Below are 22,726 nucleotides of genomic sequence, written 5' to 3'. Positions count from 1 at the left end.
TCACTGTGACATCATGTGTCAGAGCAGCAGCCCAAGAAGTCCCTGCCTCAGCATCTGCTGAACTGAAAGTCTGTGCTCAACCCGAAAAATCTCCTTAGGAACAACCTAAACTGCAGTGGGCTTCCTCCTGCAAGAGTGTTTAGTTTTTTTCCCAATTCCATATTGTCTTCATAGCGTTCTAAATAAGTAAGTACTCTGAGCAATACACTTTCCCGGTGAGCACCCACTGCACAGTCTGCTTCAAGTAGATCCCATCCTGCCTGGAGTCATAAACCAGCTGTGATGCCTCCTGAAGTGGAATGTGCATCTGTGCAGAAGATGCTTTTGGTCTTTTTTTGGTAAGGAAAGAAAAAAAAAATTTTTTTGCCTTTTTTTTAAAAACCTTCAAACCCTGGATTTTTTCTTATTTCCGCCCATTTCAATTGACTTGAGGTTAAAGCACTGCCACCCGAGGTTACACACTGGCTGGTGTTTGTGTGCACAGAACAAAGGTGCTGCCGCCCCGTGTCCGTGTCCCGGCTGCCTGGTAATGTCCATTCAGACCGAGGGCGGAGAGGGGCGGCCCTGCCGGCTCCGCGCTGCTCCGGCCGGGGCTGGGCTGGCAGGGGCCACACGGCGCGCCCAGGAACTGCCTCAGGCCCGGCCGCCAGCTTGGGCGTGGGGGCAGCACAGGGCGCTGGGGCAGGACGCGCTTCCCCGGCAGCTGTTCCCGTCTCTTTCTTTCCCGGGCTGGGCTTTGGAAATGTCTCCTTGGTTACACTGCTTCATCTTTGTTATAAACGACTCAGACCCCGAGTGGGAATTAGTGGTAAAAGTTTTATTGAAACCAAATAAAAATACCCAACGCAGAAGGGGCGGCGGCGGGAGCGTGGTTGGGTTAGGGTTAGGGTTTGGGTTAGGGTTAGGGCAGAGGTTCAGAAGCAGAAAAAATCTTGGTTTAACGTAAGAATGACCACAAACACTGCTGACAGTGATCACACCCGTTTATACCAGACTTACAGTACAGTATGTTAAGGACTAAGAAAAAGCCAAATAAACCAAGACAGCTGTGGTGTGGAAGAAAAAGAAACAAGTTGAAAGAAAGCATGAAGACAATGTTAAATGATCAAGGAAATTGTACTGGTAATGATTTTTATTGTTTTTTAAAGAAATACAAATCTTCTAACTCTGCCTAAATTAGTGAACTACTGAAGTACCACTTGGCCACAGGCCTCTGAAAGACTGTTTCAGCTTCTCAAGGGTGTGAGTCACATCTTATAGGTGAAAAATAACTGAAACTTTAAGAAGTATCAGTGGGCACACCCAATCTCAAGTCTCATGCTCCTTCTTTTCTATTTAAATTAAATTAATTTAAAATAATTAAATTCAGTAATAAAAACAAATAAATACAAAGAAAACCAAAATAATATAAATTTAAACAATTTTTTTTTAAATTGCCTGTAAATAAATTAAAAATTAACATTTCCAGCTGCTTAGTTATTTGTATGAATATATTCTGCTCTCTTGCACTGTGGATGTGGAAGTACACTTAAGGAGCCTTTCAACATATTTGGAGTTTTTTTTTTTTTTACTGAACTGCAAGACTGATTAATTAACATTTACATTCTCATACCTTTTACTGGGTTGAGAAAGCTTCAACTGTAAACTGCATACTTAAACTGTCTGTTATGCTATTTTAAACCCACAGACAACTTACATGAGGTCCATTGTTTCAAACTTTGTTTTCAACTTATCTGTATTTATAAGTACCAACTGCACACTACTGTCAAAAAACCAACTCAGTCAAAAAACAGGCTGGCAAGTAAACACTGAAAACAACACAATTCCCTCTTATTTTTCCACTTCTAGCTGTCCAGCATGAGGAGGAATGTCAGGAGGCTACTGCGTCACCTTCTTCCTCATCTTTGTTGTAGATATGCTGCTGGTTCTTGTGGCTGATGTTTCAACAACCTAAACCAGCTGAAAAAAAAAAATCAAAATGAATAGAATATTTAGTACCAAGTGTACTTGTTCTTCCACAAGCTATAAAGGAAAGATAGGACTGTGATGATACACTCTATGTGCATGGGTTTTCCTCTACCGCAAAACCAGCAAGCAATGCATGGAGAACTACCTCTGTAACATTACTTGGCATGCTCAGTCAGTTTTTTTCCTGCCAAAGGAATACGGTCCCAAAGCTGCAGCAACTGCTCTCCAACTTGTGGCTCCAGCTCCTAGAAATGATCAGGAAATCAGGAAATCAGGGAAGCTGCCTGCCTGCTACTACTGAGCACACAGAAACTATTTATTACTGAATTGTTAGATGAGGTTGCTGGTTATTGCTTTCAACCTTTCTAGAAGAGCTCATCTCTTTTGCTATTGGGACAAACATTAGAACTCCTAGCAAAGCAAGGTTTTCTTACTAGGGCTCAGCAGGAGATAAAAAACTTTCCTGGCCTACAGGCTGTTTGAGGTGTTTTCATGGACAGTGCAGTGTTTTCATGTCAGTTCTCACAAAGACAATTCCCACTGAACACCCTACCACCATACACAAGAAGAGATGCACCAGACACTTTGTACCTCCCACAGATCAGTCACTTACTAACTAGACATCTTTATTTTCCACATCTTTTAAGCTTAATTTCATCAAGTGGAATATACTTGGTGGAGAATATGGAAAGCGAGGTCACAGGAAATACAGTGGCCATCCTTTCCTTGTACTTCTCCTTTCCTCCAGTTTCTTACAGCTGGAGAGAGGATTTGAAGAAGAGAAAGTGATACAAAAACTTTAGCTCTTGAATCTTCAAGGAGATGTTCATGGAGGGGATGGGGAGAGGGCAGAAACTGCCACACAGAAATTTTGTACCAATTCTTTGGCTTTTTGTAGTTGTGTTTTTAGAGCTGTAAAAAGTACAACTGTCCTAAGCTTCACTCTGCCTTAAACCTCAGGATTCTCTTCAGGCTCTACAGAAAAAAACTACTAATTTTGACCAGTTATTTGGGTGTAACAGACTATCTAAGAGAACACATCTCAACCAAATAGGGAACAAACCTCCAGAACCAAATTACAAACTAAAAACCAAACCAAACAATTTCTTTTTGGAAACATCCACCTTTAAATAATTTTTTTCACATATAAGCAAAAAACTTTTGATTTTTTCAAAATAGCTCCATTACTTCAGCAGTAATTCTGCATTAGCTGAAGGTACAATACACTAATGAACTATGAATTCAGATTAGCAGATACACACACAAGTGGAGATAAATGTCAAGGCTGAACAAGTTAATAAAAAATACACCAAATACATTCTACTAAATAAAGAAAACTTCAGAAAAGAGTAGTATTACCTGGCCATCTCTACTTATCTGTACTTTCTTACTGTCATTCCACGGGTTGAGCAAATGGTGTGCAAACTGAAAAGGAATGCTTTCTTTTCGGATCCAGTCCACCTTAAATACACCTCCAAAACCAGCAGATCCCCAGTCTTGACTTTTCTCACACCCAATCGCTGAACCCATTCTAGCAAAACCCTGGGACAAAAATTGAAATATGAAAGAACAGACATAATGAGACCTTATCTGTCTATGGTGGAATGAGATAAATAACCAAACTTCCTATGAAACTTTCAAAGTCATTTCAAAGTGATTCACATGCTCTCCACCACGAAGCTTGAGCTTCCACAATGTTTACATCTATAAAGTCAGAAGAATCACTTATTTTTCCACTTCAAATATGTCTTGTAGGGTTTGACCATAAGGAATATCTCTCAATGACAAAATTGCACTAAAGGTTTTTTGAGCTTTGTAACAGATTAAAAAGCTGTTGCATAACCACCTGAAGAAGAAGGAAGTTGAGGTGAATATTCTACTACAGTATAGTCTATTAGATATTCATCTTCCTTGTCACTTTTAGGTAATTTTGGCAGAAATCTGTGGTAGGATAGGGACAGGCAGTCGGAAGATTACGTGCTGTACGGAAAGATAGGATCCCCCTTTCTACAGTTTGTTACTCAAGCAGACAGAAATTATGTAACTTGAGGCTATATATTGCTGTGCAACTCAAAAATAAACGCCATTTTACCATCCACCACATTGATGTCTGCGAGTAATTGGCCCGAGCAGCCTGAGGTGGCTGCTGTGCCATTCCCAAACCAGGTCGTCACGCCTCAGCAGGGGCAACAAGTGGTGCCGAAACCCGGGAACTCCGGAGATGGGACTCGCCTGGACGGGTGAATGGCAGCTGGAGCGGTGGGACCAGCCTGGCAGGGAGTATGCTCCTGGACCAGCGAGAAGAATGGAAGCCCTCGCGAAGGTCGCTATCACAACTACATAAGCAATGGGGAATTAACTGTAGGCCTAAAGAATTTGTTTCTGCTGTTAGTAGACTTTTGCAAATAGGCGTTATTGACCGCCTGGTGGATATACTCCACTCGGACGTGTGGGACAGGTGCACTAAAGCCTTGGCAGAGGACACCATGTCCTCTGGTAGTGGGAAATATCTCAAATCAGGGGCAAGGTCGTGCAGGCTTTGCGAACTTCTTTACAAGAGCAGGAAACTTGGAAGGCCACCCAGGACTGCTTGCTAGCCACCCCCAAACTGGGGGTCGGCGTAACGATGCAGACCTCGGTTGCGGACCTTCTATCCGAGCCTAGCAGCTCACAAGGGTGGGGCGACCTCCTATCACCTCCATGCCCGTCCAGTCTTATCCCCGAGTCCTCACCCGTGGAGCAGCAAAAATCTTTGTGGGATGACTTGCTTGATGAGGTCAGGACAGTTGCTGATAACCTGGAACTGGGGGAGACGTGGGACAGACCCCCACGGTATGTCCCACAAAATGGCACCAGGCAGTGGGCCAAAGGGCAGGGCCCAGATGCTACGGATGGGCAGAAAAGGGGGGCAACGGGAGTGGTCACGAAGGGGTGGAGATTGTGAATAAAGGCGATAAGCCCAATCAGGACACGCACAGTAAGGCGTGCCTTTATATGGCCAAGCGTTCCGAAAGTAGGGGGCGGAGTGGTCGTAGGGAGAGGGAACGGCCTACTCTTCGTAAGAAGGAGCGAGGGCGGAGCTCCACAAAAAGGTACCGAAACCAGGAACTATCTAGTCAGTCGCTTTCCACCTCTGAGTCAGACACCAGCTGGGATGAGTGGTCGGACAGCCGGTCCGCCACCGATTCAGAGTCAGAATACAAGAGAGTTACTGCAAGTAAAACCAGAAGTGATAAACTCTCCTGCACCAACAAGAAGGGGGCAAGCGAGGGACATTCCACTCATGGACTGGAAAAAGATACAAACCGCTTGTGCCGATTGGGCCTTGCCTGCCACCTTGGCTTTCTGGGTTCGTGTCACAGATGGAGGGCAAAGGGCCTATACCCCCGTGAATCCCAAAGATGTGCAGGTGATCGTCAAAGCGATTGCAGATAAAGGAATCAACTCCGCCATGGTCTCCACTCTTGTGGACAGTGTGTTTGGAAATGACAATGTGCTCCCGTTTGATATAAAACAAACGTGCAGAATGATTTTCGATGGAGCGGGAATGATCATCTTCAAACAGGAGTGGGAGGACGGCTGTACGAAGCAGCTAGCCCAGGTAACCGGCACAGACCACCCATTACATGGCTCCAGTCTGTAGCGACTAATGGGTACCAACCCAGCGATGATTACACTTCAGGCGCAAGCTCAGCACCTACGGGCCCCTGAAGTTGCGGTGACCACCCGCGCAGCCAAAGAAGCCATCCGCATAGCCTGCAGAATAGTCGCCAAACCAGCACCGTGGTCTACCATAAATCAAGCCGAAAGCGAAAGTTTCACCCAATTCGTGGATCACCTTCAGGCAGTGATTGACTCCTCGGCTCTACCCGCAGAAGCGAAAGGTCCAGTCGTACAGGAGTGCCTGCATCAACAATGCAATTCAGCTACCAAAGAAATTTTGCACTCTCTGCCGGTCGGAGCAAGCTTTGCGACCATGATCAAACACGTTGCGAAAGAGGAACACCTGATCCCAATTCAGGCAGCTGTCTGTACAGTGATAGCCAATGTGATGGCATGCTTTAAATGCGGCCAGCCGGGCCACGTTGCATCGAACTGCCCCCAGGCAGGTGACCTGCAATTTTCGATCCCCTCATTACTCTCGAGTCAAAATCGATCCAGGGGACTGTGTTGGGCCTGCGGGAAAAAGGGGCACTTTGCAAAGGATTGCAGATCTAAGGTGCAGGGAAATGGGGGGGGAAGGGGGGGGGGAGGCGGGTAGGCTGTATGCAGCCCCCTCCCACTTGGAATGTGAAGCGGCCCAGCTATGTCTACCCCGGATGGAATGGAGGGCTACCGAATCTGCCACCCTCCCAAATAACAACTGGTTCTGCCACCTACCCGACGACTCAGTCAAATTCAGGAACAACTCCGAATCAACAAGTACCAACCCCAGGGAACTAAACCCCTGGGTGGCCCTGGCCGTAGAATGCAATAATCCTCCCATAGTGTGGGGAAGCTGCTGCCTTTACGATGCTCCCCTCTACATGTTCCCCCAGAATTCCCTTTCAGACAACATCATCATCCAATATCCCTTTCCTGATCGACACTGGAGCAGACATTACGGTTATCCCAGAAACAAAACTGGCCTTCACGTTGGAAGCTGGAAGAAGCTCCCCCGGTAGGCGGAGTCAGAGGATCGTCCCGAGCCTGAAAGAGTGCCCAACTAATAGCCATAACGCTCCATTCGGGAAGGGACCTGAAAAAACCATCACTCTCTTTCCATATGTCATGTCAGGAGTTCCACCTTTGCTGGGAAGAAATGCTCTAGCTCAAATAAAAGTCAGGGTGACAAATTTAGCCTGAGGGCCACTGCCGCACACCCACCCTTTCCTATTAAGCTGACGTGGAAGTCTCATGACCCAGTGTGGGTTGAGCAGTGGCCCTTGCCAGAGCCTCGAATGACTGCCCTCCTTGAGTTACTTGACTGCCAGTTACGACAAGGCCACATAGAGCCCTCCACTTGTTCCTGGAACACCCCAGTTTTCGTGATTCCCAAAAGAAGCGGAGAAGGCTATTGGCTCCTCTGATATGATCTGCGCGAAGTAAACAAGAAAATTCAACCAATGGGCCCTGTCCAAACGCTGCTACCCGCAAACTCCATGATACCAGAAGGACAGCCTTGTGCAGTGCTTGACATTAAAGACTGTTTTTTCTCAATACCGCTGCACGAGGACGACAAAGAGTGGTTTGCCTTATCCATCATGTTCCCGAATGGCCAGCGTCCCAACCTGCGCTTTCAGTGGACAGTGTTACCCCAAGGCATGGTCAACTCCCCTACTATCTGCCAAATCACAGTAGATCGAGCATTGACATCAGTCCGAGGTGAAGACCCCACCACTACCATCATCCAGTATATGGATGACATCTTGATCGCCGCGCCATCAGCAGGTCAAGTAAACCGATTAGTGTCCTCGGTTTCGCAAACCTTGCAAGCAAATGGGTTTGAAATTGCAGACGCCAAAATAAAAAAGGGGCCCTGCGTGACCTTTAAAGGAGTGCAAATCATGGGCTCCTATGTGACTCCTCCGCAAATAAAAATCCGTAGGAACATAAAGACGCTCCATGATGCACAACAGCTGGTGGGATCTCTACAATGGCTCCGCAACATTGTCTTAATTCCTCCCGAAATTATGTCCCCGCTATATCTTCTTTTGCAAGGGAAGCAGCCATGGGAATAAAAGCCTCTAACCCCAGAGGCAATGAGCTCGCTTGATTTCATCGAACGCCAAATATCCTCGAGCTCGCTCTCGGGATGGAATCCTGGCATACCACTCGACCTGTACGTCCACTTCATGGAAGGAGGGGGGGTAGGAGCGCTGGCTCAAGGAACTCCCAATGAGGCTAGGCCCATACAGTGGGTAGTCTTGGGAAAGCCGCTACGCACATTCTCCCCGGGGGTCGAGTGTCTTGGCAACCTCATCATGAAAGGTAGAAAACTCGCCCTGAGTCACTTAGGTGTTGAGCCTGCCACAGTACATCTACCCTTTCGCAAGCAGATTCTCACTCTATCAACAGCAATGTCAGAGCACCTGGCCTTAGCTCTCTTTGGGTTTGCTGGTGAGCTCCGATACGCTGCGAAACCTCCGTGGACCAAGCTGCTGTAAGTCATAGACATCGACCTCCCACAATAAGTGATGGACTGACCTTTGCCGGGACCGACCGTTTTCATTGACGCATCCTCAGCGACTTTGACAGCAGCAGTGGTATGGCAAGCTGAGGAACAGTGGCGCTGCATTAAAATGACCGACCATGCACTCTCAGCCCAGCAGCTAGGGGTGGTGGCCCTAGTACTGGCGTGCGGGCCGTTCACAAGAGAGCATCTTAACGTGGTGACTGACTCGATGTTCATTGCCAAGCTCAGCCTATACCACGTCTAGGCCCAGCGTGTCAACATCTGCCATAGCGGCGAAAACTGAAGAGGCGCTCTACTCCCGAGAAGGCACCATATCAGTTATCCATATCAACAGCCATGACCCGATTAAGGGGTTTTTTCAAATCGGCAATGATAAAGCGGACGCTGCGGCAAAGGGGCTATGGACACAGTTACACAAAACACTTCACATCGGGGCCAAAGCGCTGGCAAAGAAGTGCGGAATCCCTATCGCTGACACGAAACATGTTGTAGCCACATGTCCACATTGTCAGAAGACCCCACTATGGTCCTGTGGAGTCAATCCTAGGGGCCTTAAAGCCTCCGAGGTGTGGCAGACAGATTTCACCCTTTGTCAACTGTTGAAGCCTCGAGCCTGGTTGGCAGTAACTGTAGATACATACAGTGGAGTGATCATAGCCACACAACACTATAAAACCAATTCCAAGGCAACTATTCAGCATTGATTAACTGCTATGGCACGGCTCGGTGTCCCAAACCAAATTAAAACAGACAATGGCCCAAACTTTGTTTCTAAACCCGTCCAAGCATTTGCTTCCAAGTGGAACATCACTTTGGTACATGGCATTCCGTACAACAGCACAGGGCAGACCATAGTTGAGCGAGCGAATCAGACCTTTAAAAATGAGTTAGAGGTACTAGCTAAAGCGGAGGGCTTTACCAATGCTATTCCCCCAGGAGACCAGGCGCGCCTGCTAGCCACAGCAATGCTAGCATTGAACCAGTTCTCTAGAGATGATGAGACAAAAAGCCCAATCCAGAAACATTGGGCCACTCAAGCTTTGGAAGAAGGTCCACCAGTTGTTATTAGGAACGAGCTCGGAGAGTGGGAACAAGGGTGGAAGATAGTCCTAATGGGGCAGGGGTATGCCGCAGTTAAAAAAGACAATAGAATTAAGTGGTGTCTGCTTAAGTCCATTAAGCCAGAGCTGTGGAATCGAGCTAATGAAAGCTTGGAGTTTCTTTTTGCAGGACTGGATCTTGGGTCGTCCTCGTAATTCATATGTTCACGCGCCGGACGAAGATGAGATGCCCCGGCAGCACCCAGGACCCCTAGAGCCAAGGAACAACGACCAGGCTCTGGACGGCCCAACCGCACCCGAGGGCCCCGTGTGGGCAAAGGGGAAATGGCAACGGTATCTTTGTATTATTCTGTCGTTAGGGTTCGTTGGCACAGCTGAGTCTGAGCATTACCCTCATCAGCCATTCAGGTGGGTTCTGCGTCACCTTTCAGGCGATGAAGCAATCAAAGAAATTGTAGTGCCAGGAAGCCCATCCTTTGAATTCAAGCTAAGGGACATATTCCCTTCTCAGGTGGGATTTCCCAATTTTGGGGAAAAATCATTATATCAGACCTATTGGTGCCCTGCCTCTAATCCAGGCAAAAGCTATTGTAACTACACAGGGTACGGCTACTGTGGATACTAGGGGTGCAAAACCATTGTAACAAGCGACAGGTGGCAGCCACAGGATGCCGACGACTTTCTGCGAGTTAACTATGCTCCTAGCGGCTGCAGTGAACCTAATTTCGCAAGAGACGGGCTAATATACGCACCCCGAGATGGGAGAAAACACACCTGCAAAAGCTATACCATGACCATCCAGCAACCAGCGCACAAAAGTTGGGCTACTGGTAAAGTTTGAGCAGTGTTCGTCCGCGTCTTTCAGGACCATTGGGTGAACATCCAAATCATTAGACTCCCACAGGTGACGCCCATCTCTTTGGGACCTAACCCTATCCTTGCAGAAAACAGAGCCAGAAAAAGAGCCACAGTTACCATTAAACCCACAAATGGGACACACGCACCTGATTCCACCTCTACACCACTCATCCTTTCAATGCCCGAATCAGCTTTTTATGATCCATTTTTTAACATGCTTAATGCTACCTTTTTATCCCTGAACCAATCAAATCCGGATCTCACAGAGTCATGCTGGCTGTGTTACGATTCAAAACCTCCCTTTTATGAGGGCATTGCCTTGAATGTCTCCTTCAAGTACTCAACATTACAGAACCCACCCCAGTGTAGATGGGATACCCCCCAAAGAGGGATCACTTTGAGTCAGATTACAGGTCGAGGCAAGTGTTTAGGTAACGCGACCATACCTAGACAAAAGGGTATCGTTTGTGATGAGTTTACACAGCCCCAAAGTTCGGACAAATGGGCGATCCCATCTCGGCCAGGGATGTGGGTATGCCAGCAATCTGGAGTTAGTCCCTGTGTGTACCTTATTCATTTTGATTCTTCTGCTGACTTTTGTGTCCAAGTTCTTATTGTTCCTAGGGTCCTATATCATTGAGAGGAAGAAATGTACCTCCTGTCTGATGAGCCTTGCCGGCTCCACAAAAGGGAAGTGATAACAGGTATCACCTTTGCAGTGCTCCTCGGTTTGGGAGCTGCCGGCACAGGTGCAGGCGTGTCGGCCCTTATAACCCAACGTCAAGGGCTTTCCCAGCTGCAGGCAACCGTTGACGAGGACTTGCAAAGAACTGAGGAATCCATCTCCCTTTTAGAAAAATCCCTCTCTTCTCTTTCAGAGGTCGTCTTGCAGAATAGACGAGGCTTGGATCTCTTACTTATGCAACAGGGAGGCTTGTGTGTGGCCCTGAGAGAGGAATGATGCTTTTACGCAGATCATACAGGAGTCGTATGGGACTCAATGGCTGAACTAAGAGAAAGATGGCCTCAAGGAAGAAAGAGAGGGAAAGCCAGCAGGGATGGTTTGAGTCATGGTTCAACCAATCCCTGTGGCTAACCACCCTTATCTCTACTCTCATAGGCCCTTGTATTATGATACTTTTGGTGTTAATCTTTGGACCCTGTATTTTAAACAAGTTAGTGTCGTTTGTTAGAAATCACTTGGACTTAATTAACATTATGCTAGTTGAACGCTGACAACTCTTTAAGCAAGGCTTTTTGAACAGTAATATTAACGTTTGATGGGTTAAGTTTTGGTACTAACTTATAGTTTAATAACGCTGAATTAACAGTGGTTGTTTTATAGAGGTTGTTTGATTAAGCATTAGGAAAGGGGGTAAGTGTGGTAGGATAGGGACAGGCGGTTGGAAGATTACGTGCTGTACGGAAAGATAGGATCCCCCTTTCTACAGTTTGTTACACAAGCAGACAGAAATTATGTAACTTGAGGCTATATATTGCTGTGCAACTCAAAAATAAACGCCATTTTACCATCCACCACATTAGTGTCTGCGAGTAATTGGCCTGAGCAGCCTGAGGTGGCTGCCGTGCCGTTCCCGAACCAAGTCATCACGCCTCAGCGGAGGCAACAGAAATCCATTTGTTCCCTTTCATATTCCCTCTATGTTAACAAACTTTTACACAGAATTAGGAGAGTGTAGCTGTTCTTCAAAAGAAGAAGTTAAAGTTGCTTTTATTTCCTGCTTCAGTGAAGCTGGACAAAATTCCAATACAAGTATTCAAAAAGAAAATGAATGAAATCCCCAACCTGAGACAGCATCTAACTTACTTAAGGACACCCTGGTTAACCCACACACCAAACAAACTCAAAGTAAACCCAACCCCATATATAACACATCAATACACCATTCAGGTGTATTTATGCCATTTAGGACTTTGCAGTCCAAAAGATGCAGTTCAGTAAATTACCAGCACACACCACTGTTTTAAGACAAGCAGTCCTAGATAGCTCAAGCCAGACTTAAATGAAAATTAATAAAAGGAACAGAAGAAAAATTAAACGTAGAATAGAAAGAGACGGTTGGGACAAGATAAGATTAATAGGGAAGTTAATCTCACATTCCCATAAGGGTGCAGTGCAATGTCAAAACTGGAAGGGTAGGACAAGGTCAACCACCTACACTCCGGGCTTGAGGGTGTCTTCCCTTCCCCGCTTTCTAGTCTGAGAGGACCAGTGCAACAGCTCATTTTCAGTGTCTACTGACTTGCTGAAAATTACTTTCCAGTATCTGCATTTGCCAAACCATCATATGTAATATGTCACTGCAGTCCTTCAGTGGTATTGCTGAGACAGCTGTGTTTTGGTTCACTAGATTTTAAGTTCAGCTGACTTTTATAACTAACTTATCTATGAAGAAGTAAGTTGAAATTTCTTTACCTGGAACAACTGAATTTAGCTGGCTCACAGCTAACCTGCAACTTTGCGTTACCAGGTCAAGTTTTTACTTCAAACCCACCACAGATTTGACCAACAAACTGTTGAAAAATATCTCACTGAATATGAAGTCAAGACAGAGCTTGAATCATGGCCAGCTTCATAACTGGAAGCAAACAAAACCAGTTTTAATCAAAATTGTAATAAATAAATGTATGAGTTTCTTGGCTTTAGAAAGCTGTGTCTTGACTGTGTCTTGCTCACAATACACATTTTGGCATGCAAACAGGAGCAATCCCCTACTTTGTTAGGATTTTTTTTTCTGGTGGTTGTTTTAGAGGATTGATGTAGGGTACAAACATTTTTCTTACTCATGATGTTTGGAGAAAATTCCATCTCAGCTTTTGAGGGACAAGCATATGTCAGAGAATGAAATACTCTTTCTTCAGCAAGCACAGACATTTGCACATTGCTCTGCTTCTCAGAAAATCAGAAGCCTTAAGCAAAGCTGTCTACATTACACACAGTCATTTGCTGCATCCTCCTAAACCATCAAGCACTGCTAATAGTTAGCTTAAGATTAAGACTCACCTGAAAGCATCCAGACCCTTGAACAGAAAATATTAAGTAAACCATGCTGCTCTCCCAAAAGGCTCCATTCAGTTTCCGTTCATTACTTGGTGTAGTGGACCATATTCCCTTTTGTTGAGAAATATCAATGTTTTGCAAGTTGCTACTTTTCATTATAAAGTACCGAACTGGCATATTTTGTCTTGGTGAAGGAGATTTGCAACCCTGGAAGAAATAAATTAAATTTATAAATACAAAACACCAGGCTCTATTTCTGAAGTTTCACACACATGAGGACAGAAATCCCTCGACTGTGCTCCTCCCTTCCTCCTCCAAGTTTTAGAAGAAACATAAAATCTATCAGCTGGTCCTGTCTGAAATGGCTTTGAAATGTATTTCACATCTATTTTACATTTTTAAAGCCCTTTTCAAAATAGTAATTCATCCATGAGGGGCGGAAAACAAGTAGAGCAGAATAGGATTAAAAAGTCTAGTGATTATTTATAATTGGTTTAAGTCTGACACACCTTGAGATGACACCAAAATTAATCATCCAAGAGTGCAGCCTACAGCACACCACTCACATTTCTACATTCAGGAAACATGTTTTCTTCCTTTTACACTGTCTTAATTTAAAAGCTGATTCAAGAGGAATTACTAAATCCTCTGATGAGTCCATGAAGTTTCCTCTCAATGATCTCTTTAGTGTTATTGCAGTCTACTATTCAAATACATAGGGACAAATATGACAATAATCTCATTACAAATGTGTGCTTTGTTAAAATAACCATCACAAAAACCCCAAGCAGTCATAGTAAGGCAGATAACACAGAATCAGTATCAATGTATGCTATTACAGAAACAGAGAAAGGCAGAATCCAAAAACTTCAGAAGTGTGTGTATAATATACTAATTTACTTGGAAAAAAAAAATACACATTTAATAGAACAAGGTGTTTTTTTAAAATATCATTTTTTCTGCTTTGGATAGCTTTACCTCAGCAGTCCACAAATAATTTTTACTGTATTAAACTACTGAAACAGGATATTTAGTCTAGATTTTAAGTTCCAGAAGGAAGTATTATGCAGCTGTTATAAATGAAAAGTTAAGTTACGTTCCTAATTTATCAGTAAAATAACTGCAGAATGATATCAGCAAGAAATTTTATTACTTTTGAAGAGCAGGGTGAAATGTTAGAGAACTCTACCTTTCCAGACACTGGAGAAGAAGGACTAGCACAGGGGCTGGAATAGCTACTGCTGTCAGCAGTCTTCACTGAGGACTGAGCTGATCTGTCATCTGAGGATCGTTTGGAGAGCAAAATGTCTTTTTCTTTGTACTTCTTTGGCTGTTGGAGTGCAGGAGATGTAGATTTCACTGAAGCCCTAAAAAGACATACCTTGAGTTTTACAAGCAGTCACTGAACAATTTACATCAATCTGTCAGCCTACTGCATGACCACATGTATTACAGCAACTACAAAATCTATTAAACCCTAACTAAAAAATCCATCATGCACTGCTTTTTAATGTTACTATTAAACCTCTTCTGCTACTTCTCAAAGAGCACAATACGTGGACAGTATTCCTGACTGCTCTCTCAAACAGCAGGCCCAGGTATGAAATACTTCTTTATGGGATTACAATGCAGCATACAACAATACAACAGTATAACCTTCCAACTGTATTTCCAGTGTTTCCACCTCCTTATTACTAGCAGAAATTTAAGTGACGAATGTATACATAATTTGCAACCTACAGTGAGCAGAAGACCTCAACATCTTACTTTTCAGCACTAGAGGAGTCAGACAATTCAGTTTCTGTTGAGCTTTTTCTGCTGTTGGTTGACTTCCATGTAGATGCCAAAGGAAGTTCTTCACACGTCACAGGTCTTGGTCTCTGGCCGATTCCTGAAGGCTGCTGCAGACCTGCAGACTGCTCTTCAGCACTCAGAACAGCTGTAATTGCTCTTACAGTTGTTTCATCAACCTGAGACCACGGTTTAGAAGGAGCTCGCATACGACGCAGGAACAAACTGTGCCACTTCTGCCTGAGTTGCAACAGCATACCAGCAGCCTGTAATGAATTCCATTTCTGTTAAATGCTGATGAAAATTACATTAGACAGGTAAGAGGACCCTATCTTTTTCCTATCAGGCAGCACCTGGCATTCTAATATAAACAGGGCCCAAAATGCAAGGCATGACCAAGGTCTTGGGGAAGGGAAATAATCCATATTTAAACTAAGACATTAATTTACTTTCTTTTTCTTGGGTGCAAGGTAATTGTTGAAACATTTTATTTAGCTCTGTACTAAACTTAGCTTTGTACTGTAAATCCACACTTTTTTTTCACATTTTATCTTTCAAGACAACTCAATCCTTTCATGCTTTATGCCCTTCCTCTCAAATCAATCTCTACTCACACACTCTTCAGTCATACTCAAGGGAAAAGAGCTCTAAGTGATATTTTTCTTACACAGACATCTGCTCAAATGTGATGACTAAATTCAGAAGACTATAGTCTAAATCCCAGGTTATGAGAAATGCTCCCATTAAAATAAATTTTAGAAAATCACTCTTTTGGACATGTCTAGGAGAAACAGCACTATTATTAGAGCTGGTAAAGTTGTGTGCTTCATGACCCATAAACTACCTCCTACCATAGCCACAGCCCCGCAATGACATAAAGACTTCAATTTCCAAGAGGTTTACATTTATCCTTCCAAAATCTGACAGCAACTTTCTTTCAGCAATTCCAGCTTCAAGTGCTCCTTTTTTGATCCGATTTTGGTTATGCTCACACAGAAAGAAGAACACAATATGCCAATGTGACTGTTCTCTCAGCTCCTGTTCAGATTCTGGCTATCCCAGCTCCTGCTAAGGCCTGATGGAGCACCATGCAGGCAGGACAGGAGGCCAGAAGGAGCAGAAGGGCCCTTATGCAGCCACTGTCACCTGCAGCTTGCAGTCTGGCAGTCTCTTCAGAATCTGCTGACTTGCGAAAAGGGACAAAACTGCCAAGCTCAGACATATTAAACATCATACTGCAGAGAAAGTTTTTGAAGGAGATCCAACAGCATCTGCACTACTGAGGCTTTCCTGCTCCCTCGTGTGATAGACAGGACACCCACATCAAGATGGAGGAAGAGGGATGAGCTCTCTCACTGTTGACTTAAGTGACTAATTATTTTCTTTCTTTTTGCTCACAGGTAAAAGAATTCAAAGGTATGGGTAATAGGTTAGGAAACACTGCAACTTGGATGTTGAATACACAAATTCACAGAACAGACAACTCTGTGCCAAAGGGGATTGAAGCCCTTTAATTCTTGATGAGCTCATGAAGTAAAAGTTTAATCACTGAGTACACAGTTTGAGAAACCCAAATGGACCATGACATTCTTAAGAGAAAATTCTTGGCTACTCAAAAACCTTTTCAAATCTTTTTATAATTCTTCTACATGAATCAAACGTAGGAGTGATTTCTTACTTACTTCAGGGTCCAGTTTGAGGTGGAGCCATTCGTCCAGCTTCAGTAGTGCCAGATTAGCAGTTGTTTTGTCCTCCATCTCACTGTCACTGCTATCATTAGATACCCCTCCCCCTGAATTAAAGACAAATGGTGGATTAGCATTTCTATATTATTTCTACTTATATACAAAAAAACAAACACTACCGTATTACCAGCAATAATATTTTTCCTTCTAAAATTGACTTTAAAATGTAAACATTTGTAAAACTACCTCTTCTTTTCTGCAAATACACTGAAAAGTCTTTGCTCCAGATAGCAGCAATCAAGTAGCCAGATCTGCTGAAGGTCCTACTATGTAAAAACCTGTACTGATACAATCTGACTCAACTTATGTACCTTCACCAGTATTCACAAGCCACTATCCAACTTTTGCCTAAAGCTGTTTGCAAAAGCACACATGGCTCTATTTCTTAGTAAAACAGCAGATTTAAAGACACAGTAAGAAAAATATACATATAATACATATGGCTATTGATTAGGAATCCTTATTTTTCTAAAGAACAATTAAATCAGCATGAACACTACTCTAAGGTTAACAGTTTAAAAGCAAGACAGGAAAGCTTCAGATATAAGCTGGACTTTTAGTTTGATTCCAACTATGAGAACTAGCAGCAGTTATTTTGGCTTCCAATCCAACAGGACTCAATTTAAATATGAAAAAAAAAAGGAAATTTCTATATATTCTCTATTACTTACAATTAATGGTACAGTTAATTGACATAAAAAATTATCAGTAGAACATATCTTGAAAATGAGTGTGCTTCAGCTAGAAGCAACATGACTTGTTTGTCATTTCGATTATTTCTAAATTATTCAGTTTGAATAATCGGGTTCAATGTGTCAAATAAAGTAGTCTGTAGAAAAAGAACATACATACTACACATCTCAATATCCTTATTATCATTGGACATTGTGGCTGCATTCTTTCCTTACAATCTATACTGTAATTTCTGAGACCCCCAGAACTGTGTAATTTATGGACTTGAATATGTAAGGAATTCCAAAACTGAGAGATTTGTTACAGAACTTACAAACTTTTCCTGAATAGCTACAGGAATTATACCACTGTTGTTTACAGAATCAGCCAATATACGTTTTAAATATTACTGAAAAATAAGCTTTCCATGTCACACACTAATGTATACCAGTGGAAACCCTCCAAATCCAGACTCCAGTGTACCTCGAAAGGATGAAGATGCCTGCAAGGTGTTACTTGGCAGCCTGGCTGGTCCACAGAAGAGGGACACGGTGACAGGTGTCACAACAGAGCAGCACCTGATGTTTGCTGTCTTGTGAGCTCTCGTCATTTCATCATATATCAGCCAGTCTGTAGGGAGGGCCTGGATGGCTGCAGCTTGTCCATTTGCTGGGGCAATCTGTGCAAGAGCAAATAAGACTAGGCTATTATACCCTCCACCTGTAATTAATGTAAATTTTAGCATATTTCTCATTTTATCCAGAGACATAGTGGATGCCTCAACCTGGCAGTGTTCAAGGCCAGGCTGGGTGGGGCTCTGAGCAACCTGGACTAGTGGAAGGCATCCCTGCCTGTGGCAGCGGGTTGGAGTGACCTAAGCTTTAAGGTCCCTTCCAACGCAAACCATTCCATCATTCTATCTTTTAAGAAATAAATACATGTATAATTATATACATTTAAAAATATACATGCAAATAAAAAAGCGTGAGAGAATTCAACCAGATTCACAAATTATCCTACCATGATAAAATAAAATATTTTGCTTTAAAAAGAAATGTTTAAAAAAAGTTTCAGAGAAGAACTTCTTGCTTTTAAGAGTAGGGATCATTCTTTCTTTAAAACAATCTTCTACCTGGGACAGGTTTTTTGCCAATTTGCCTTGTTCAATTTAGAGAAAGGACTAACTGAAACACTGGAAAAATGAATCAACTCCAATTCTATCAGTTGGGTAGAACAGAATTTTCCAAAGCTGTAGTGTTAAATGCCCATACTGCTTTTAAAGCACTGACAACTAGGAAAAGACAATTCTAAAACACATAATAGATTTTAGCGCTCTTTTTCTTAACTATGAATTCAAAGTGATTTTACCTTTTTATACTGAGATTGACCAAGAACAGAGGTAGGATGAAATCTAACTTTCTTCTCCTTTGGTTCAGTCAACACCAGGCTTTCTCTGTCTACATGCACAAGATTGGGATACATGCCAGCCACTAAGGCAGCTTTAATTACAGCCCAGTTCTCAGAGTTAGTATTAACATCTCTAATATCAGCTCCTCCTCTGGCTCTCACAAAACCTGACAAAAAAACAAGACAAAACAGTGCCATGTTAGCTTGTGTTTGGTTCGCAAAAGGAGTTAGAAACTAAAGGTGAAATAAACAACGTATTGGTTGCATTTTTCAACCTGTTGCACTGCCAACCTTAAGAGCACCAAGAAGAAACCACTACACTGAAATCCTTCCTGATAAGGGGTTTCATACTAACACAGAATATCACTGTTTTCTACAAGACAAAGACATTTCCTATGGGAATAATTTATTAAAACATGAAATGCAGTGGCATGTGGAGATGAAGGTTTTTCAGTTAGATGAGCACACTTCCTCATCTACACCATACCCTGCATGAATGTGTACATGAAGGTTTATTTCAAATTAAGTACGGAAAATTACACCAGTGAACATGATTTTTGTTACAATTTCTATATGCTTGACTTTAAAACAACATTTAAACTTTAAACAGTTAATTAAAAATTTTCCAAGTCCTTTACCTGAGGCTCTAAGCTGACCAAGCACCTGTGTTCTCATTCCTACAATGATTTCCATTGTAGCTTGGGACAGGAAGTTCTTATCACAGAAGGCTCTCTCCCAGCCATCACTGCGTGCCTTCTGCCATGCCTGAAAACATTTTTACATTTGCCTACTAATTTGATAGTCTAAAAGTAAAAACTGCATTTTTAAAAAAGATTACAATTATGTCAATAAAATAAACGCAAAACCCACTCTAAAAGTTAATGTATCAAACCAGATTATTTTTTCTGTTCAAGAATTAGGTTGTCTTTACGTGTTCACTGCAATGATGATTATGTCAAGTTAAATCAATAAAGATCATTACATTAAGATCATGATTTGAAGTTCAGTAGGATGCAAAGTTAGTAGGATGTAAAGAGGCACATTGTTGGAACATTCAGAGTTTTGTAAGGTTTGAAAATATCAACAAAACATACTACAAAAAGTGTTCCCTCACAAATTTATGAGTCCAATACACAGCAAAGGCACTAAGCAAAAATAAAGTCTTCTCCAAGGACTTAATCTCAGTCCATCACTCTACATCCAAGTAGACTGCTACAGTATTTGCCCTCATTAGGAGATCTACTGTGATTTGTACTCTCTGAAATGAAGTACTACCTGGAAAGCCCTGAGCAGGGCCATGTGGTCACTGAACGTCCCGGCAGCAAAACGCTTCCTGCACAGCATGGCTGCGCGCTTTTGGGAGGCCAGCGTGGGCAGCACAAAAGGGTCTTGGCAGGCAAGAGCACAGGCAATGGTCAGAACAGGATCCAGGCACTTCAGAACTACAGCATACAACACCATTTTACCAAGGTGTGGCTCTACAGGTAATTCAGTGAGGTGATAACCAAGCTCAGTGAGATCTTCCCAAGGGTCCATGGCATCTATGGTCTGTTTATAAACAAACAAACAAACAGAGAGGGGGACAGGTACAGTGAACAAAATCAATTTACAGTGAAAACAGAAAAGATGTGAATAGTGGACATTAACTAGACTTGTTTCCAACACTAAAAAAGCAAGTCAAACTATTAAGAGAGACAAGACTTTGAAGCACTTTTTTTCCTTGACATGGAAAACAACATCCCCACACACAAAATGAAAACAGACAATCAACAAAAATTCAAAACATCTTTAAGTAATTAAAAACAGCTTCAGTACAAACTGAAGTCAGTAAGATAGACTGCTACACCACAAATTTGGGATCAAACACAATTACTGTCTAAAACTATTCCTTTTCTGACCTTAAGCATGTGCACAGCATTTCTCACAGTTACAGCAGGCGGAGGATCAGGAGCTTTCATGAGAAAGTCTACAACTGGACAATTAATTGGAGCCAGAAGTTTTGTGTACAAACAAATCTCCTGCAAGTTAAAAGGCAGAACAAAAAAGATTACCAAGATTTGGAAACAACCTCAAACACATATTGCAATTAATAGTATGGTTTGATGACATTCTATTTTTTAAAGTTATAATTTCTAAATGAACATGCACCTGAAGTGGCATTCTTAGAAGTTCTGGAGACTGAAATTCCAACATATTCTGAAATCGAAGCCTGCTGAAGAGACGAAAACAGACTCCAGGCTGACAGCGCCCAGCCCTTGAAAATAAAATACAGGAAATTGTGAAAATTAGGATTTCTTTCTAAAAACAAAACCAAAAGCCAACAAACAGACACAGAAACTCAGAGTTTCTGGAAAAGTAGAAGCAGTTCTATAAGAAAGTGTTGTAAGTCACAAGCAAAGTGAGAGTTTTCCAATCATGGATTATTTTTGAGTGTGTAGCAATTTTTTACTGAAATTTTAACCCAACACTGAGAAATCTGGAGGAAGAAAAACAAGGTTTATCTAATGTAAAGTGCTGTGGGTTTTTTGCTAACGTAAGACTAGTCCAAATCTCAATCATCCTTCGTTGTAAGGAATCAGTTGCAAACTTCATTTCTTCTCCTCGCATCCCCCAAACAGAAGGGACCCTTGGAGTAAAAGGTAGACTAAAGATTAAATAACTTGTGAGTGAACGAGAGACAGCAAATTCTCTCATTCATATGCATATATGTGTATACGTGCAGCTTAATGCCAATGTGATTGACTGATTGATTAAACAGGCATTTGTTCCTACATAAACTTCTGGGCCCCCATCCACAGTGTTGGGAAGAATATAATGATGGCCTGTTAAGTCATGGATAGCTTGGAGAAAGTGATATAGGCAGTTCTCTGCCCACAGAGAAGACGTGGGCACTGTGACTGCTGGTGCTACATGGGAGAAAGAGGAAGGAGAACAAATTAATAGGGGGAAAACAACCTAGACCTTTGGGAAATGCCTGAGCATCACTTTTACAACTTGGGAAACAATTCCAAGTAAATACATACTGATCCCTACTCGTCTGCAGCGAATGAGTGTTGGCCATTATCCAACACTCGACACTGGACTAGGCTAGAAACAGTTACTATGTGGGGTGCTATATTCTAAACATAAAGGACTGTGGTATCTGCAAAATGGAAACCAGTATGAGGCTTTCATTACCTGCCTTTTCTCTGGATAGCACTGGCTTTTGAAATCCATCCCATTTTTAGCATTGTAACACGATTCAGTGCATCAAAAAACTTCTAGAAAAACAAAGAAAGGAATATAAACTGAAAACTCAATAGGGTACATGAAATAAAAGTTACGAGTTACTTAGATTACCAACAGAAGGTTTCCAAAAAATATGAAATAGTAATATACACAGCAGCTTCTGGCACAAAGATATCTTCTCAGTTTCAAATGAATTTATGATGGTATCACCTTTGTAGTATCTTAGTGCTACACAGTTTTTGAAATTAAACATTTTCTAGTCAATAGGTAATTGCAAGTCAGTAAAAGGAATGTCAGATCTGTGTTCTGAGATATCACAAAGCAAGCAAAAATATATTATTATACCAAATAAAGTTTTCCTTTTTATATCACTCGGAAATTACCTATTTTCTTAGATTGATGTAAAATTACAAAAGAAGTTTGTTTCATGAGAACTTCAGAAATTTGTTGTGCATGTTGTCTATGAAATCCAATTTAATTTTCAAAGCCATACACCAGGTCTTAAATTGCCTCATTATGCAATCTCACTTTTCTTGAACAAGTAATTAGGAATGGAAACTGAACACACCAAAAAACTGCTTAAAAATTTAAGGGATTATTTTTGGACTTGATACAATAGCAGGACAAAAAGAATTCCCAGTGCTCTCTAAGTCTCAGAAAGGTGGTGGTCTAAACTGAGGACTTGTTTTAAAAATCCAACAGAAATACTAAATGGCAAAAGAGAAAGATACATTAATACATCAACCTATATTAGCTTTTACAAAGTTTTTTAGACAGCTAGCTATTTATAGTATTTGTC

At 42.3% G+C, this 22,726-nt stretch overlaps 1 protein-coding gene across 2 annotated transcripts in view; it reads right to left on the bottom strand.

Moving 5' to 3' along the window:
- Positions 1–796: 796 nt before the first annotated feature.
- LOC132341931 (3'-5' RNA helicase YTHDC2-like) overlaps positions 797–22,726 on the bottom strand; it is a 37,216-nt gene continuing 15,286 nt past the window's right edge. For both annotated transcript variants that reach the window (XM_059874078.1, XM_059874079.1), the window contains 14 exons: positions 21,877–21,959; positions 20,848–20,953; positions 20,598–20,717; positions 19,975–20,247; positions 19,338–19,464; positions 18,661–18,866; positions 17,776–17,971; positions 16,558–16,667; positions 14,852–15,141; positions 14,274–14,451; positions 13,088–13,291; positions 3,328–3,510; positions 2,114–2,213; positions 797–1,959 (listed from right to left, as the gene is read on the bottom strand). In XM_059874078.1, the coding sequence (XP_059730061.1) occupies positions 2,124–2,213; positions 3,328–3,510; positions 13,088–13,291; positions 14,274–14,451; positions 14,852–15,141; positions 16,558–16,667; positions 17,776–17,971; positions 18,661–18,866; positions 19,338–19,464; positions 19,975–20,247; positions 20,598–20,717; positions 20,848–20,953; positions 21,877–21,959 (2,166 nt within the window). In that variant the 3' untranslated portion in view covers positions 797–1,959; positions 2,114–2,123. The remainder of the gene's footprint in view (positions 1,960–2,113; positions 2,214–3,327; positions 3,511–13,087; positions 13,292–14,273; positions 14,452–14,851; positions 15,142–16,557; positions 16,668–17,775; positions 17,972–18,660; positions 18,867–19,337; positions 19,465–19,974; positions 20,248–20,597; positions 20,718–20,847; positions 20,954–21,876; positions 21,960–22,726) is intronic.

The sequence above is a fragment of the Haemorhous mexicanus genome, chromosome Z (assembly GCF_027477595.1).
Source record: "Haemorhous mexicanus isolate bHaeMex1 chromosome Z, bHaeMex1.pri, whole genome shotgun sequence".
NCBI lineage: Eukaryota > Metazoa > Chordata > Aves > Passeriformes > Fringillidae > Haemorhous > Haemorhous mexicanus.
The sequence above is the reverse complement of the archived record's forward strand: the minus strand, read 5'-3'. Positions and strand labels throughout refer to the sequence as shown.